We start from the raw sequence: 16,053 nt of genomic DNA, 5'->3' as shown, positions 1-16,053 counted from the left end.
GAGTCACCTCTCCATAAACACTTTCACATGATTTGCAAGCAACGGACCAGCTTTTATAATTACATATTATATATACTTATATCCACATATATAAATATAAATGTAGGTATGGATAAGAGAAACTAACTGAAATTACAAACTGAAATATAATAAAAAAGATGTCAAGAGACATGGTCGTTATCGCTGTCTTTGAAAATCAAGGAGCTGCTCACATTGTTAAGCATGGAGGATTGTGTGGTTGCAATTGCATTTTTGAAGGAGCATCTTTTTGTTATCGAGGCATATTCATCATCATCCTCCGTGCTTGAATGATCTCATCTCACACGATGCCAAACTGATAAGGCGAAGTCGGATGCGTGGTCTCCATACCCTCACACGAGAATCATATCAGCCCCTCTATCTGATTTTGTTCCGAAATCGTCCTTGTTTATTTCCAGCTGACCCTTGAATCATTCGCATGAATGAATTTATAGCGTGATTTTATTTTTGACAATGTTAAAAGATTTGCCGAGTGGGCTTTTTTTTTAAGTAATATTGACTTTCTTTGCCGAGTTGGGAATTTTTTTATAGTAATGGAATATTTTTCTATTTTAACAGTATGGACTCCCCATCTCTTATCATCGTCTCCGCTTAATTTACCAGTAAAAAGTGGCATGTGTTTCCATATTGACCAACTCAACTCTCCGACGGTCAAATTTAGCTGAACCACTTCACAATGGACGTAAGACAAATGTAAGGACGATTTTGATTATTGAATAAGAATGCAGAGATCACTAATGCAGAGATCCCTGATTTTTACCGATTGATTATGGCGGTTTGATTTCCACGGCTTCCCTTTCTGTCTCTTGGCGCCATTTGCATCGGGCTTCTTGCTTAGAAACCCTCGTTTGCAACCGCAATTTATGAACTTTGTCAGGATTGTTCATAAAATCCTACGTTCGACCACGATGCAGCTGTTCGCTTCCCCACTTCTACATCATCAACCGCGATGCAGTTGTTCACTTCCCCACTTCTCCATCATCTGGGAATTGTAATCGTCGTCTTGTGTGGAAATTGTTACATGAGCGACAAAGCTGACGGAAACGTTGATGTTCAGCTACACCAACACTCAAAAAAGACAATTGGCCTGCAGCATAAACCTTGCAATAGAGCCAAAATCCGGCAAGTAGCCCAGAAAGGTACAAAGCAGAAGAAGCATCTGTTCTCTTGCTTGTCATTGCCGATTGAAAAGGGACAAAAACAATAGGGTAAACGAACAAAAGCATCTCCAACTTGGTGGAATTTCTCTCTTCTGATCAACTGTGTCACGGAGTCATGTACAAAAGAACCTGCATCAGAGTGTTTTTTCAAGTACCTATACAAGGGACTGAAGAATTGCAGAAGCTGCATCTCACTACAAAAAGAATTGAGTACATGACTGTACATGTACCGTTCGATATCAAATAAATTAAATTACATGGGTTAGCTCGCCTCAAAAATCAAAGCCATGTACACCATATTTCCAGTTACATAAGTTACGACATGGACCCAAAATTTTGAGAAGCCCAGGTATAGGTATTGAATAAAACTTAAAACTACGGGAAATGGGCCTCCTAACATCACCACACCCGAGCATACAGATCGGCTACGCACGTGATTCAAATTCTAGAAATTGCTAGAGAGTTTCCCACGATCTGGTTTGCTCGCACAAACAAATTCCCATCTTTACACTACATCGGTGAGATTCGGCAACATCTTTGAAAATATGTCACCTGGAATCGCACACGACTTATTTGAAATAGTCCGGACGCAAAACTTGTGACAAAACTAGGAAATGATCCGTCTTCATCCTTCTGTTTCCACACTTCCCCATTGCTCGGGATGTACCACGACACTTTTGGTGATAGTGGTGTATATAAATCTGCACAACGTGTCCCTTCAGTATTTGTTTAAAGGTACAACATTTCAGCTAAAGTTATAAGAGTAATTCGATATACAACTTCAGGAAGAAGACTGAAAGATCTTTTAGTATTAAGTTGATCGACAAATCGCATATTCGCATTCCTTGAACTTTTAAGTGGGCCCATCATACGTGTTGTTCCATCATAAATCCATGCCCACATCTCAGGCTAGTCTATTATGCCACAAGGGCATCATATGCCCTTTACAATTTATAAAAGCTGAATCACCAATGCCAAAACTCAGTCAATGACTTTTTCATGATATTCTGTGCTGATCTTTATCTAATGATCATAATTTTCTTAGGCATGATGTCTTCCTAGCATAACAGCCTAACCCCCACTTCTCACCCCTGGTATTGATCGTACTGCTTATATAAACACCTTCTTGGAACAAATATACTTTTTCTCTTACTCGCGATTTTTGGAATAAATAAACATGGGACCTCAGTGCCATCTGACCCATAGTTCTCTTTATTTCACAATATCTCACTCTGTGAAACTCCCATTCTGTTCTCAGCCTTCAAACTCTCTCCGGTGCATATAGAATAGATCCCATAGAGGTAATATATTAGTCATTAATGAAAAGGAGACCTAAAAAATTTCATTCCCTGGGTTCCAACTTTCCTTACCTTTATTGCGCCTCTACCAAAAGTTCTGGCGAAACTCACCCCAAATTCTCATATTAATTCCCAAATACAGCAAGAAGATTATTCAACCCTTTTTATTAGGGATTCTCTTCTTTAAACAGGGGTAGGAAAGGAACTCTTGCAATAGCCAGAAAAGTTCAACAGGGAATGCTATTGATCAGGTCTGATTGAGAAAAGCTCACCAGACTCGATCCAAGTAGGATTACTATTGTGCTGGATGCGATAGATAGGTACAGATGCCAAGATGGCACTTTTCTCATATAATCAGATGACACACTCTTCCCACATCGACTTTATACCCCCAGTATCATCGGGCTTCCACAAGTACATTTTCCAGCTTTTTCAATGGTTCTACTTTCTCCAGTGACTTTCAGAAGATTCATTCCTTCTCTCTGATCTGTTCTCTTTAATTTAATCTTCACCTCAAGATATTGATACAGGCAAAGACGAACCATAAAGCAAAATTCGATGAGTTTTTCTTAGGCTCACCAATTTGAATAGGCCTCCAACTAGAAGGTTTATATGACAACAGACATAAACATAGAAATTCTAGCAGGAAAAGTCCAGGCAAATAGAGATGGGTGGGTCAGCATATGCCTTGATGGCTTTCACAGACAAAGTGAGAAGTTCCTGAACAGGAGCTGAAATTCAGTGATATTGTAGAGCTCAAGCCTTGAAGAGAAGAATGTTGATGTGGAAGAGGTGGAGTGAAGGATGTTGAAATGAGAAAACAGGAAAGAGAAAGCTAGGTGAAGATGCAATGCCTCCCAAAGTCGAATATTTTAACGGACATCGATGACCCAACACAACAAACAAGACACTAAGAAAAGAATTTTGTTTTGTTTGCACCAGGAGAGAGAGTTGTTTTGGGATGGGAACCACTTCCCATTCGACAAGTCCATGCAGATGCCTAACATTAATTAAAAGGTGCCTGTACGTACCTTCCAAGTTGGTCATCCAAGGTATCTTAGTCACTGGTACAATATTGCCCATAGTAGCACATTTACCCTCCTGTGAATTTTCCCTATGGGGCAATATTGGTGATGTAGTGATTTCTTCTAATTCGTCCGGACTATCTGTAGAATCAATTTCTATTCCATCTGCAATCACCTCAGGTATCTCACGCAATAAACGCACTTGTTCTTCAGCAGTCTGGAGCAGCTTCCTCCTCTCCAAGTATTCGAATAACGTACAGAATAAAATAAGTTAAGGAACTGATTGCTGGCTTGATACCAAAAAGAGGGGGAAAAAGAGAGGAGTTAAGTATTCAACAATTTTCAGCCACGGAAACCAAGATTCTGGATGCTGTCTCATATGTCAGGTTATAAATGATAATGTTGGACCATGATATCAAAAGCCAATGTTCAACAAAGTAATGGCAATTTAATTGTAACAAAGCTTTAACTTCAACAAGCTTCCATCATGTAAAAGCAGGTGTGGAACCAAGTGATTGACTAAATGATTGGAATCATCAAAAAGACTCTATTCACATGAACACATTCTCTGCCTGGGTCACACATGGCAAGTATTTAATCTGAAACCAGTGGGTGACCAATACTCACCACCAAGTAAAGCCTCAAAATAACAAATTTCAGGTACACCCTCAATGTGATGATATATGCGTTGGACAACAAATATAGCCTCACTTTACTTTCAAGGGGCAGAAAGCATGAAATTTCAAAAACGGGATGCTTTCACAGAACCATTCTGCTGGATCACATACGACTAATTATCGTTCCACATGCAGAGACAATTATTTCACTGGACTATCACCAGCAATGGCACCTCCTGTCAAAAATAACTAGTTGTATTCTGTGAAAGCGGGTCTTTCTCACAGTAGGCTGAGACTCCAGGGATGCCTTGCTACTAAATAATTTCTGATTAGATCCTGTTTGCTATCATTAAATGAAAACTAAGTTCTAGATCAATTCATGCCCCCCCCAAAAAAAAAAAAATCTAGATCAATTCAGTTGTAACTAATTCCCAGTCCTTCTATCATTACAAATCCATCAATAACAATGCACAGCATTCCTTTATGGAGCAAGTTTGGATGTTATAAACATATTTTACGTTTTATATAGCCCAAAATGCAGGAAACACTAAGTAATTGTATCCATACAATCCTAGAACTAGAAGAAAATGCAGTTAAAAATGCATGGGAATTGTCCTCAAAGTATACTAAAGCCAAAGCTCATTCACCACCAATATCACGGAGAGGATCAGAGGACAACATGGAAGGCAAATGATTGTGATAAACATGATCACATGATTCAAATGTTAAACACCTTAATTTGTAGGGTCAAATAATTCATAAGACTTGGCCAATTAAAAGGACCAGTTCTTTGTATTGGAGCTTGTATTGGAGCTTGTCATAAAAGATGAAGGTCTCAAGTTTACTGTTCTCAACATAAATGTTATATGGTGAAAACGAATGCCCCCAAAGCCCCCAACCCCCACAAAAAAAAAAAAAAAAAAAAAAAAGCAGCAAGATAGCAGCATCAGGTAATGCGCTGCTCACTTTGAACCGATCTAAGTTAGCAATCCAACTGAATGATATTATGGAAAATCCACATATTGTGCATTTTTTCAACTTCACATCAGTGTGGTGGTCAACACCTATTACACAAGCAAAATTTCCAGCACAGGCAAAAGGATATTCTTTGCGCCAGCCCTTCTCATTGGCTCGCTCAATACGGCTCTCCAGCAAAGCAAGTTCCCTTGGAAGCCACTTGAAAGGAAAAGGCATGAGGAAGAAGAAAGGTCAGTCGAAGATTAATCCAGACGCCAAGAATATCAAAACAAATATGCAATGACATTGATGGGAAAAAAATTGTTCTACAGGGCAAACACAAGAATGCAGGCTTATGCAAAGCCAAACAATGCGACTTATTTACAGCCATGGAGTGTGATGACCTAGCCTGACCCATATTAAGTATTGCCCCCATTGGCCAATCATGTATTGAGCATCATTGATTTGTCAACCAAAGGCACCTCATAAGGTCGGGTCCACCTCCAACATATAAAGGTCAGCAACATTTCCCCCTTTCCTGGGTGGGATTTGGTTCGTTCTATCCCCTTCACCAACCTAAAAGCCTTTAGAAGCAGAACCATACCTAAGCCTTCTGGTTTCAGAATTCCAGTGATTGCTCCCCTACCAGATTGTAAAGAGTAGACTCCCATTGAAGTCCACCACTCTCTCCTACTCTACTCCATTCCATACAACTGAGGCTACTATACTGATCTAAATGAAATTGTCATGTTTTCTTGGTACTCGTCTCTTAACCCATTCTATTCAAGCATCAACATATTCGATTTAATGCTACATACATCAAGAAACTCTTCTAACCCATATTAAGCAAGAAGTGGTTTTCACCATTTTCTCAAGGTACTATTGAAAAGGTTGACTAGAACCAGAAACGAATTCTGTGATGTTGTTTGGGGTCTTCTAGCATGGAAACTAGCATTGCATACATTTGTATGAAAAGTAATAGAAGGATAAATGATGCCACTATGACTGTGCAATGCCAGCTGCTCAATTTAGAATTCAGACCGTAACATGGTAGATAAGATCTTACATGATTCATTATATCTTAATGTAGTATTCGAGCTCTCTCTTCGAATTCTGCCTGCCAAAAAAAAAGTGCAAATAAGCCTAAAAGACAAGAGCAAAACCCATAAGTGAAATATTCAACATACAGGTCCCGCTTTGTCAAGTTAAATGCTTTAATCTTGAAAGAATTTATTTCTGGTAAATGACTGCATGAGTGGCGTTATTGATGGTAACATACAAAAGGCATTTCTTTTGTGAAATAACAAATTCAAAGCAATTCACAAGCATTGACAATAGCAATAACTAACACAGTGCCGCATATCAACAGTGAGCCAGAAGCAATTGCAAGAGAATGCCACATAACTGGGTTAGTTCGACAAAAGCAGGCAGCAAAGAACCTTTCCTTTCAGTCCAAGTGGAAGGCCAGTATGATCAGCTATGGGTGCAGCCTATACATGGAAAGCTTGCTCAAGACAAAATCAACTAGTCATAAAGAAGCTTTATCTACAAGTCAAAAGATATTTAGATCCCCTATGGCCAGTGTGCAGCACATAAAATTTCCACTACAGTAAAAAGTCAATGTGAGCATTATCTGTTAAACTTCAATGCACCACTAGGCACACTCTATGGTCACAGTAGACTAATTTCAGGTTGAATGTTGATAGAAATGACATCAAGTTCCTCAAAATATATATCAGCTATCATAATTCCCTACTTCATCATAGTGGACTAGTGAGGCGGAGCAGGGGCAAGATGGGAGTTCAAAGCATGGTGCCTAGCAATAACAAGAAGAATGAAGGCACGAAAACAGGCTTAACCTTACTCACTTTTGAGGACTATGAATATCTCGCAGATCTGTAAAAAAGTTACAGATAAAATCATGTTTTAACCCTCGTCACTTCTCGCTGCTTACATTTTTAAGGGGATTTGAAAGTATGCCAATGTTTCAGCTGTGAGTTTTCATTTATTTCCTCTTTTTTTTGGTGATTATCGCAATAGAGCACACACACTTGAAAAGCTAAAAATGAGCAAAAGATATCCATGATTCAGAACCCTAGAAGGTTTAAAGACAGATAACAACAAAACGGGTGCCATAAGAGCCAAATAAAAGAAATGGCCACATGAAAAAAACGAAAAGTATGGAGGGAAAAGATGTAAAGAGCACTTTCCACCCATGACAAGGTCACAACAAACTAACAGATGTTAAAAACACTGTACAACAGCCTCCAATCGCAAATTCAATCAGTCAAACTCCCACTGCTCCCCTCCCAAAGTGCCAGGTGTTTCTTCCACATGCATCCCACAGTCATTAATCTCTTTTAAGTGTTCAGATGTCCACATAAGAAGGTGCTACACTTCCCTAATAGCCATAATTTGAAAAAAGGCTGCCACTGCCTCAGACCTACTACGAAATATAAACATACACAAGCAACTACTGCAACACAAAACTAATTTTATGACACTGAAAAGAGCATAGAAATATGAAGTTCTGATAATTTATTGAAGATTGATAGTACATAACAAGAAAAACTTACTACAGTTGGCCTCTTGAGCAAACCATCTTTCACTCTCTGATGCAAATCTTCACATTCTTCCTGCAGAAAAATCAGAAAGAGAAATTATGGGCACCAATCCATGGTTTGAAAGAATCTTTAGAAAAGCCTCGTATTCAAGCAACAATAATTCACTGATTCTTGCGAGAACCATGAAAAGGAATGTAGACAAAACTGTGTCTTGACTCTGCTGTACTGCAATTGACACAGCAGCTATTCTGATTTCAAAATACCATATACTCTCATCATTAGAATAAAACCACATCAGGACTTAATCATTTCCATTTGCTGAGGACAAGATGCTCTATAGTCATCTAAAGTGACCAGACAATCAAAAGACCTTTATAGTCATTAGCAAGTACAGTTGGTTATGACCTTGGGCAAGCCAAAGCTGGTGGAAACTTCTAAGTTGGAAATGCACAGGTAAGTCATTCAAGTATCTCTGCAGATAATTGACAGCAAGATCGCTTTAATTAATTTCGCGTAACTAGTCGCCATGCAAGCATAGTCTCCCCATTAATCAACATCTTAGCTAGAAAACCACATTTGACCTGGATGACATAATGGGATTCAGGCAATTCCCCCATGCCTACTCTTCTTTATACACCTATAAGTTAGTCATACAGCTTTCTCTTTTCATGGCCCACCACTCTACCAGTCATGCAACCTCAAAATGGTTTTGAGCTGGAACTTGGAAGAGGTTTATCTTTTCTTATGATAGGAAGAATATCGCAATGTTAAATATTCTGCAGAAGTCTCTGAAGTAACGCTCAAGTTAAAAAATTGCCAAAATTGATAACTTTTGCGTAGTGGTCCTGCTCTAAGTTGCCTACTACGGAAGCGGCTTGGGAAGCAAAAGCCTGTTGTGAATTCATCTCCTTGAGTAACGTCATAAAAATCTCCAAAAGGAGAAATTCGGTAGTTCTATCACATGATCAAAAGGAAAGGGGAATCAATCAGTATCTTATTTAACACTCTGAATTTTCCCCAACAACTTTGGAAAGTGGCTCTTTAATTACCAAAATTAATCTGATTTATCCTAGCGCAATAAATTTGGTTCGAAGGGGCCATCTATTGCAATCTGCTGAAAGCTTTTCCAAAAAGAGATGCGCATTCCCTTTTCTTCCACCTTAAAGACAGTGTAAGCATTTAAAACCGTCAAAGCCTCCTTAACTTTGACTGTATCAAAGCCTACTCAAGTCAGGCAATGGTTCCAATCAGAAGAAAATAAAGCTAGCATCTGCCGATTACCTCGGCGAAGTTCCCATCAGAAAGCATGGAAATGGGAATGTCTCTAAACAACCCAGCCACTTGAAGCAGGACTTGAGTGCCCATATCTATTGTTCCTGTGGCCCCTTTCACACCTACATAAGTAGAAAAAAATGGCATCAGTTTTCAAATATTTATGAGGAAGCTGCGTTGACACCCATAAACCCGTCATCCCACTCCATTTCACAATAGATTCAAACAAGCATGACCCAATTGCCAGTTAGATTACTACGAATTTCCAGAGTTTCAGAATAAAGGCAATACAAGATCATGCAAGGAATTGCTACGACATGAAGCACTGCACTGAGGAAGCTACTTAAAGTTTCTGGAAAGAGACTTGTTATGCTAGGAAAAATGATTTCCTCTATTTTGAGCTGAGAATTCATTTTCCTAATTCTAAGTGGGGGAGTTCCCTTTGACCGTAATGTCTTTCCATTGAAAAACCATTTTCAACGAACCAAACACATGAAAGTCCCCAAAAAAACTATTTGGCAGTAAGCTCTTTTGGTGAAACAGAAACACCCTCTATTTTCCCTTTTTCATTCCCTTTGTCGACCCATAATTACTTTGCATAAGAGAAACCATCAGAAGTAATGTGCAAGAATAAGGATAGTCCAATTTGTTGAGTGCATAGCATCTAGGCTACTTCGCTTCAACTTATAGTATAACTAAGTGAACAAACAATCCACACACAGAAACTTTGACAGTTATCTCACAGAACACTGCCCTTCCCAACATTACGACAGGTCACAAAGTGACTTAACAAAAGAAAGGGCCAGAGCTTCAGAAAAAAAAAATGCAGCAAGCACCCAAGCAGCTTCTACCATTGCCCAAGAGCTAATAACTAAGCAGATCACCTGTCACTTGCAGAAGTTGATAAGAATTTTTCTGAAGGTAGTCATTGGGATCTGAGTTTTACCCTTACAAGGCTTCCAACCACTTTGCCTTCAAAGCTAACAGAGTCTTTGCAGAGAAGCTGAACTAAGCTCCGTTTCAAGTATACGAGTTTGATGTTATCAGGAACTACTGCAGCGAAACAACTTTCTGAACTTTCAACCACTTTTCTCTTCTTCGGTGTTTTTCTCTGAGGAAGTGAAGGCTTAGGCATTAAGTTCTCATCCCCAGAACTGAAAAGAAAATCGTCGTCCGACTGCTCTAGGTTCTCTGCATAATGTCCTTCAAGTAGATCATGGATTTGAAGTCTGCTAATAGTTTTTCTTCCAAAAAGAGAGCGAAGCTTTTCATCACAAACAACTCTCTTCTTCTTATGTGGATGGACAAGCTTATTATCGTTGACCTAGTTGGTTATAACCGCTGCCACATCAGCTTGAGGGATCTGTTGGCGGGTATCTTTACCAATAGATTTAAGAAACTCGATGAGCTGTCTCGACCCCCAGCCGACAAACTCCTTTTTCCTGTGTCGGTACTTCCTCTTTTGCGGCACGGGAGAATTAATTGGCCCATCACACTGTTCCACCCACGTGAAAGGCTCTGTTTCTACTCCGCCGTCCATCCTCAAGGTATGATTGAACTCGAAGGGTCACATTTCTACAGTCCCCATTATCCTATCCAAAGAAGAATTCTGTACACACACACACAATAGTTCGAAAACGTCATAAAAATCCAAGCTAAAGGGTTGAGGTCACGAAACAATGTAACACAGGGGCGAACAATACAAACCACATAAAGTATAGAATAACCGAGAGACCTGCAACCTCAAGCCCTCTATCTACAGAAAACAATGGCAAAAACAGATAAAAATTGCCATGTGCCCTCAAAAACGACCAAGCAGCAAAACTAGCAAAGCCAAGCCCACTCTCCCCGAAAAAGGGTGCACAGAACCCAAAAAAAAAAAAGATGGAGGATGGCCAAGCGAAAAGGAGAAAAGAATAAACTGTTATGCCCCTGGCCGGGGATGCTTGTCAATTCATATTCTGCAAAACAGCAGTACACGAAAACCTGGTCCAGCAGTATCGAAAAACAGCTAAAGATTTCTCATTTCGCAATATCTCAACAACACGAATTCATCAGGCCGGGGGCCACCTTGAAAAATGAGGGCGGTGGGGGGAAGAGAGAAAAGATGCAGCAGCTGCTGCCGGACGAGAATCGAAATGGCAGGGACAATGGGAAGAAGAGAAAAGGACAAAAGGGAAAAAAAATCCCGGGCGCGCCTAAAAGGGAAAAAGGGAAAAAAGAACGGCATGCAGCAGCAGCATTCAGTATCGTCCCGGTAATCGGCAATTAGGGAAACCAATTCATCGCCATCCACATCCGCCACTCGGGAGCGGGATTGCAACTGCCCAAAAGGGCGCCTCCTCTGTTCCCACTACACACTCCATTTCCGGACCAAAAACGAAAACGAAAACGAAACGCAAACAGCAACAGGAAGAGCCGAAAAGCGTTACCTTTAGGAGACTCCGGCTCGAGAGGAGGAGGCAGACGGCGGCGGCGGCGTCAATTCACGGCTCTCGCTCGGTCGCCGTCCCGAGGAAGACGAAGAGGATGAGACGCTGGCTGGCTGGCTGGGGAGTGGTGCAGTGCACGAGTGGTGGAGTCCTCCTGGTCGCGTGGTGTTCGTCGAAATGACGAGTGCCTTCCCTCCAGCATCGCCACCGGCGACGTCACGCCTCACCTTCCAACGCCACCCACGCCGTCGTTTCTGCCTCCCTTTGTTTCGGACTTTTTCCTTTTTCCAATTTTTGCGAAGCCTGTAAAAAAAAAAAATAAAATAAAAAGAAGGTGATTGGGTCGTTGATTCTGAACCCACTTTTTCGGAGAGTTATAGGTCACAAGCCGTTTCTTGACGTTCAAAAGATTCCAACTACCAACCGAGACATGTCCCCTTTTCTCTCTTAATTTGCATTTATAATTTGCTTTGGATAAATATCATTATAGATTTCCTCAATTTTAAACAGACCGCCCAATTTGCTCAGGTCGAAATGAATCAATAGGAGCAACAAGTTATCGCCTCATCAAGGATGATTCACATTTGGTAATTTATTAGTATTATCGTTACAACATGATCATTTGCTTCATTATTGTCGTGTTACGAAAACATTCCTTCATTTATATTAATTTTTGTTTGGTCAATATTCCATTTTTGCCACTCGTGTTTGCCTCACGCATTAGTAGAAACATGATAACATAGCAATCATAGTTTCACATCTTATCTTTATACCAAGTCACCGAACATCGTTAAAAAGGGAAAGAGTATCTTATTTACAACTCCAAAAGCATCTGCCCTCTCCTTGAAACCCAATGAGGATGAAGTAGAGAGAATTTAATGCAAAATGATGTGACGAGTCATCATTGGATATTCGAAATAAATGAATGTATTCAGCCATCTCACTCAAATTCATTGATATCACTCTGGAAATTAGCTTTTGAATTAATCTTAGATTTTCTAACACCACCATTGGCGGATATAAATGGAAATGAAAATGCCTAAACGATTTCAAATCCCACGGAAACATCTAAAAGCAAGTGCCCGTTGCGACTTGATCTGTGCCAACTCCCCAAGTGCAAAAGCCTAAGCCCATTCAAGTGGGGGCTCAAGAAGATCAAGACCGTCCGATTACCAAATCCTTTTTGCTGTCGATTCACTCAACTCAACGGTTGAGATTGATTCTCTTACACCAGAAGGACAATAATATCCTGTCTAGAACAAGGAACGCGCATACAAAGACAAAACCATGTCCAAACCACAAAATAAAACCCAAGAAATTCATCAACATTTGTACCCCGAATTTAGTATCCATTTATCCATCTATTCGAAAAATAATCGCTTGCAAATTCTTTGGACCCGAGCGTCTGGCAACACACAATACCTTACACCACTTGCGTCGCGCCAATAGATGGCTGGGGGTGCGCGGTATCGTCCGAAATGAACTCGTGCTGGGTCGAGTCGTACTTCTCTCCGTCCCCCCACAATGCGTAGGCCTCTTCCCCGTGCACCGCGTCGTCTCCGATCAGCAGCTGCTCCTCCGGCATCCTCAGCGGCACCACCAATCCTATCACCACGCACACGACCGAGGTGACCACCACGTTCCACCCTATGATGAAGGCCCCTCCCGCCAACTGCTTCAGGATCTGGACCCCGCCGGAGCCCCCGTAAACGCCCCCTCGAGTGGTGACGGGGAGGAAGAGGGCGCAGAGCTCCGGCTCGGCGAAGAAGCCTGTGAGGATGCCACCGAGGTAGCCGGCCACGGCATGGGTGTGGAAGACGCCGAGGGTGTCGTCGATCTTCTGGAGCAGAGTCCACCTCTTGTGCACGATCATCATGGTGAACCACGGGATGCTTCCGGACAGGATCCCCATTATGATGGCCGCCCATCCTTGGACGAGACCTACACACGGACGTCGATGTCCATGTAGGAAGCATTGCAATACAACGTTGTTACGAACATCGGATGTGGAAAAGTCAACAAGTCAAAAATCGTCCCATTTCACTTCTTCTCGACACCTCGAAACTTGTGAATGGCAAAACATTAAATGATGGGTACCATTTTTTTTGGCGGAATGTGATGGGTACCATTTCAAGGTGGGGCATATCTCGTGACCCGCAAAAGTTGACTAGTAGTAGAGACTCACGGAGTCAAGAATGATAGATTATCTCCATTCTTATCTCACAGAAACTTCGGTGACTATGAACATTGGAATATGTATTGTTTCCTGTTAAAAAAATTGATGTGAACATGAGGATGTCCATTAGCTAAATTGAGGCTTTTCACCGTGCCGTACCTGCGGCGGGGGTAATGCAGACGAGGCCGGTGATCATGCCCTGGACGGCTCCGATGACGGAGGGCTTCTTGAAGAAGATGACGTCGAGCCACGTCCACACTAGGAGGCTCGTGGCCGCACATATGTTGGTGTTGAGCACGGCCATTGACGAGTCTATGTTAGCCGTGTAAGGGTCTCCCCCGTTGAACCCCGCCCAACCCATCCACAGCAGCCCCGCCCCGGCCAACATGAGCAGGACGTTGTTCGGAGGGAATCTCTCCCTATCCTTCGTCAATCTGGGTCCCACCTACATACACAATAACATTGACATTTCGCGCAAAAATTGGTGCAAAGAGAACATTATGTTGGTTCTAATTTTTCCCAGTCGAATTTACGAGGAGCCAGCTAACCATTACTTGGATTAATTATGCATCGAGTTAACGAATGTCAAAAATGCACATTTTTATTATAGCCACATAAGTCAAAAAGATGATTTTGAATATGTGGGAGTGCATGTTCAAACTTGACTTTCTAGAAGTGCAGCTCCACCAAAAAGACTAACAAAGCCAAGTTCATCTCTCTTGCACTGTGGATGAAGAAGGAAAAAGAAAGGCTCAATCTGTGGCGAGGACTAAAAGATATGTATTGGCAGGCACAATAGTTAGGGGTTTAATAAATCTGTGGAAGTACCCAGAAAGCGGTGGTCAAGCCGGCCATGCCGGAGGAGAGGTGGATGACGTAGCCGCCGGAGTAGTCCATGACGCCCCAGTGGAACAAGAAGCCCCCACCCCACAAGCTGAACGCGCCCACCGTGTAAGAGCACGTCAGCCAGAGCGGCACGAACATCATCCACGCCCTAAAGTTCATCCTCCCCAGCACCGACCCCGCCAGGAGGATCAGCGTGATGGCGGCGAACACGCCTTGGAACCACACCATCGACGCCATCGGGTACAAGGGCGTCGCGGTGGGCGTCTCGACCGTGGTGTGGTCCTTGTAGAATTGCGTCGTCTCGGGTAAGATGGCCTGCTTGATCAGGAACTTCTGGCCGAGGGCGGGGCCGGCCTTGCCCCAGAAGGGGAGGAGCTTGTCGCCGAAGGACATCCTGTAGGCCCAGGTGACCCAGCAGATGATGACGGCGGCAAAGGCGTAGAGGGCCATGAAGGCGGAGTTGACCGCCCACTTCTTCTTGACGATGCTGCCGTAGAGGATGACGAGGCCCGGCACGCTCTGGAGGCCGACGAGCGTGGCCGACACCATCTGCCATGCGTTGTCGCCCTTGTTCAGCCAGTCAGGCACCGCGGGCAACGTGGCCCGGTAGGCGGCCGGCACAGGGTTTGGCGGAGGAGGAGCCGCCATTATCAATTTTTGGTGTCACTGCAGATCTGTGTGTGTGTGTGTGTGTGTGGCTAATATAAGTGTGTATGTGTGTATGCAAAGGAGAGGGGATGGGGTTTGATATAAAGAAAGAGGGAGGGATGATGAGCGAGTGGAGTGGAGGAGAAAAACCAGAATTCAGGGAGAAAACAAGGAAGGAAAGAGAGAGGGGGGAGGAAGATTCGCTTCCGATGCAGTGCATCTTTGACCTTCCAACATCATCATCATCATCATGCTTAGTGCTTACTCAGTAATCAAACTGATGAGGAAAATTAGTGATGACTTCGTGGGAAGAATGAGGGAAGAGAGAGAGAGAGAGAGGCCAAATGAGCACAGCAGCTGAAGACTCTGCGGAAGAGAGGCAAAAGTCCTGTTGGCAACGCCGCGCTGAATTAGAATTTAGACCGGCTGTGGGATTCAGAATCTCTCTCTCTCTCTTATCTTTTGGAAATCTCGGGAGAGCGTTGAATATTCTTCAGCCCTCGCGGATCCCTCGGGGCGTGCTCAGCGTTGCTTGCATGCTGGCCCACGTTCCCTGTCATAAAATCCCCCCCAAAAGGACCATGAATTTATTAATGCTGTCGTACCAATAAATAGCAAAACTTAAAAGGAGAAAATGGTACGAATGAACTGTCAACTTTGATCGAATCTGCTTTGTGGCCATGAACTTTTTATTCGTATGATATAGTCATTCAACCGTAATTCAATATATAATGTAATTTCTAGACTTTTAAATTATTTCACTGTGGTCTATGAGTTTTTAATATATATTCAATATGATCCTTAATTCAAAAACTAAATTGAACACGTACTAAAAATTCGAAAACCGTATTGAACAAATCAAAAATTCATAAACCACATTATATTTTAGAGTAAAGTTTAATAATCATATTGAATAGATTAAAAAATTATGAATCGTATTGCACACTACATCAAAATTAAGATAATAAATATTGTAATTTGAATACTGATTTCATTTTTCATTTTATTTTAATTTTATT

The 16,053-nt window shown here is 42.0% G+C and overlaps 1 protein-coding gene and 1 pseudogene across 1 annotated transcript; both read right to left on the bottom strand.

Moving 5' to 3' along the window:
- Positions 1-1,270: 1,270 nt before the first annotated feature.
- LOC104415958 lies at positions 1,271-11,646 on the bottom strand (annotated as a pseudogene).
- Positions 11,647-12,503: 857 nt separating this feature from the next.
- On the bottom strand, positions 12,504-15,141 carry LOC104415962 (ammonium transporter 3 member 1). Its single transcript, XM_010027394.3, has 3 exons — positions 14,369-15,141; positions 13,700-13,985; positions 12,504-13,305 (listed from the first exon to the last, which is right to left on the bottom strand). Exons 1-3 carry the CDS (start codon positions 15,032-15,034, stop codon positions 12,788-12,790), a joined length of 1,470 nt encoding a protein of 489 aa, XP_010025696.2. The 5' UTR covers positions 15,035-15,141; the 3' UTR covers positions 12,504-12,787.
- Positions 15,142-16,053: the final 912 nt, after the last annotated feature.

The sequence above is a fragment of the Eucalyptus grandis genome, chromosome 8 (assembly GCF_016545825.1).
Source record: "Eucalyptus grandis isolate ANBG69807.140 chromosome 8, ASM1654582v1, whole genome shotgun sequence".
Classification (NCBI taxonomy): domain Eukaryota; kingdom Viridiplantae; phylum Streptophyta; class Magnoliopsida; order Myrtales; family Myrtaceae; genus Eucalyptus; species Eucalyptus grandis.
Note: the sequence above shows the minus strand (reverse complement) of the source record. Positions and strands in the feature narration are given on the sequence as shown.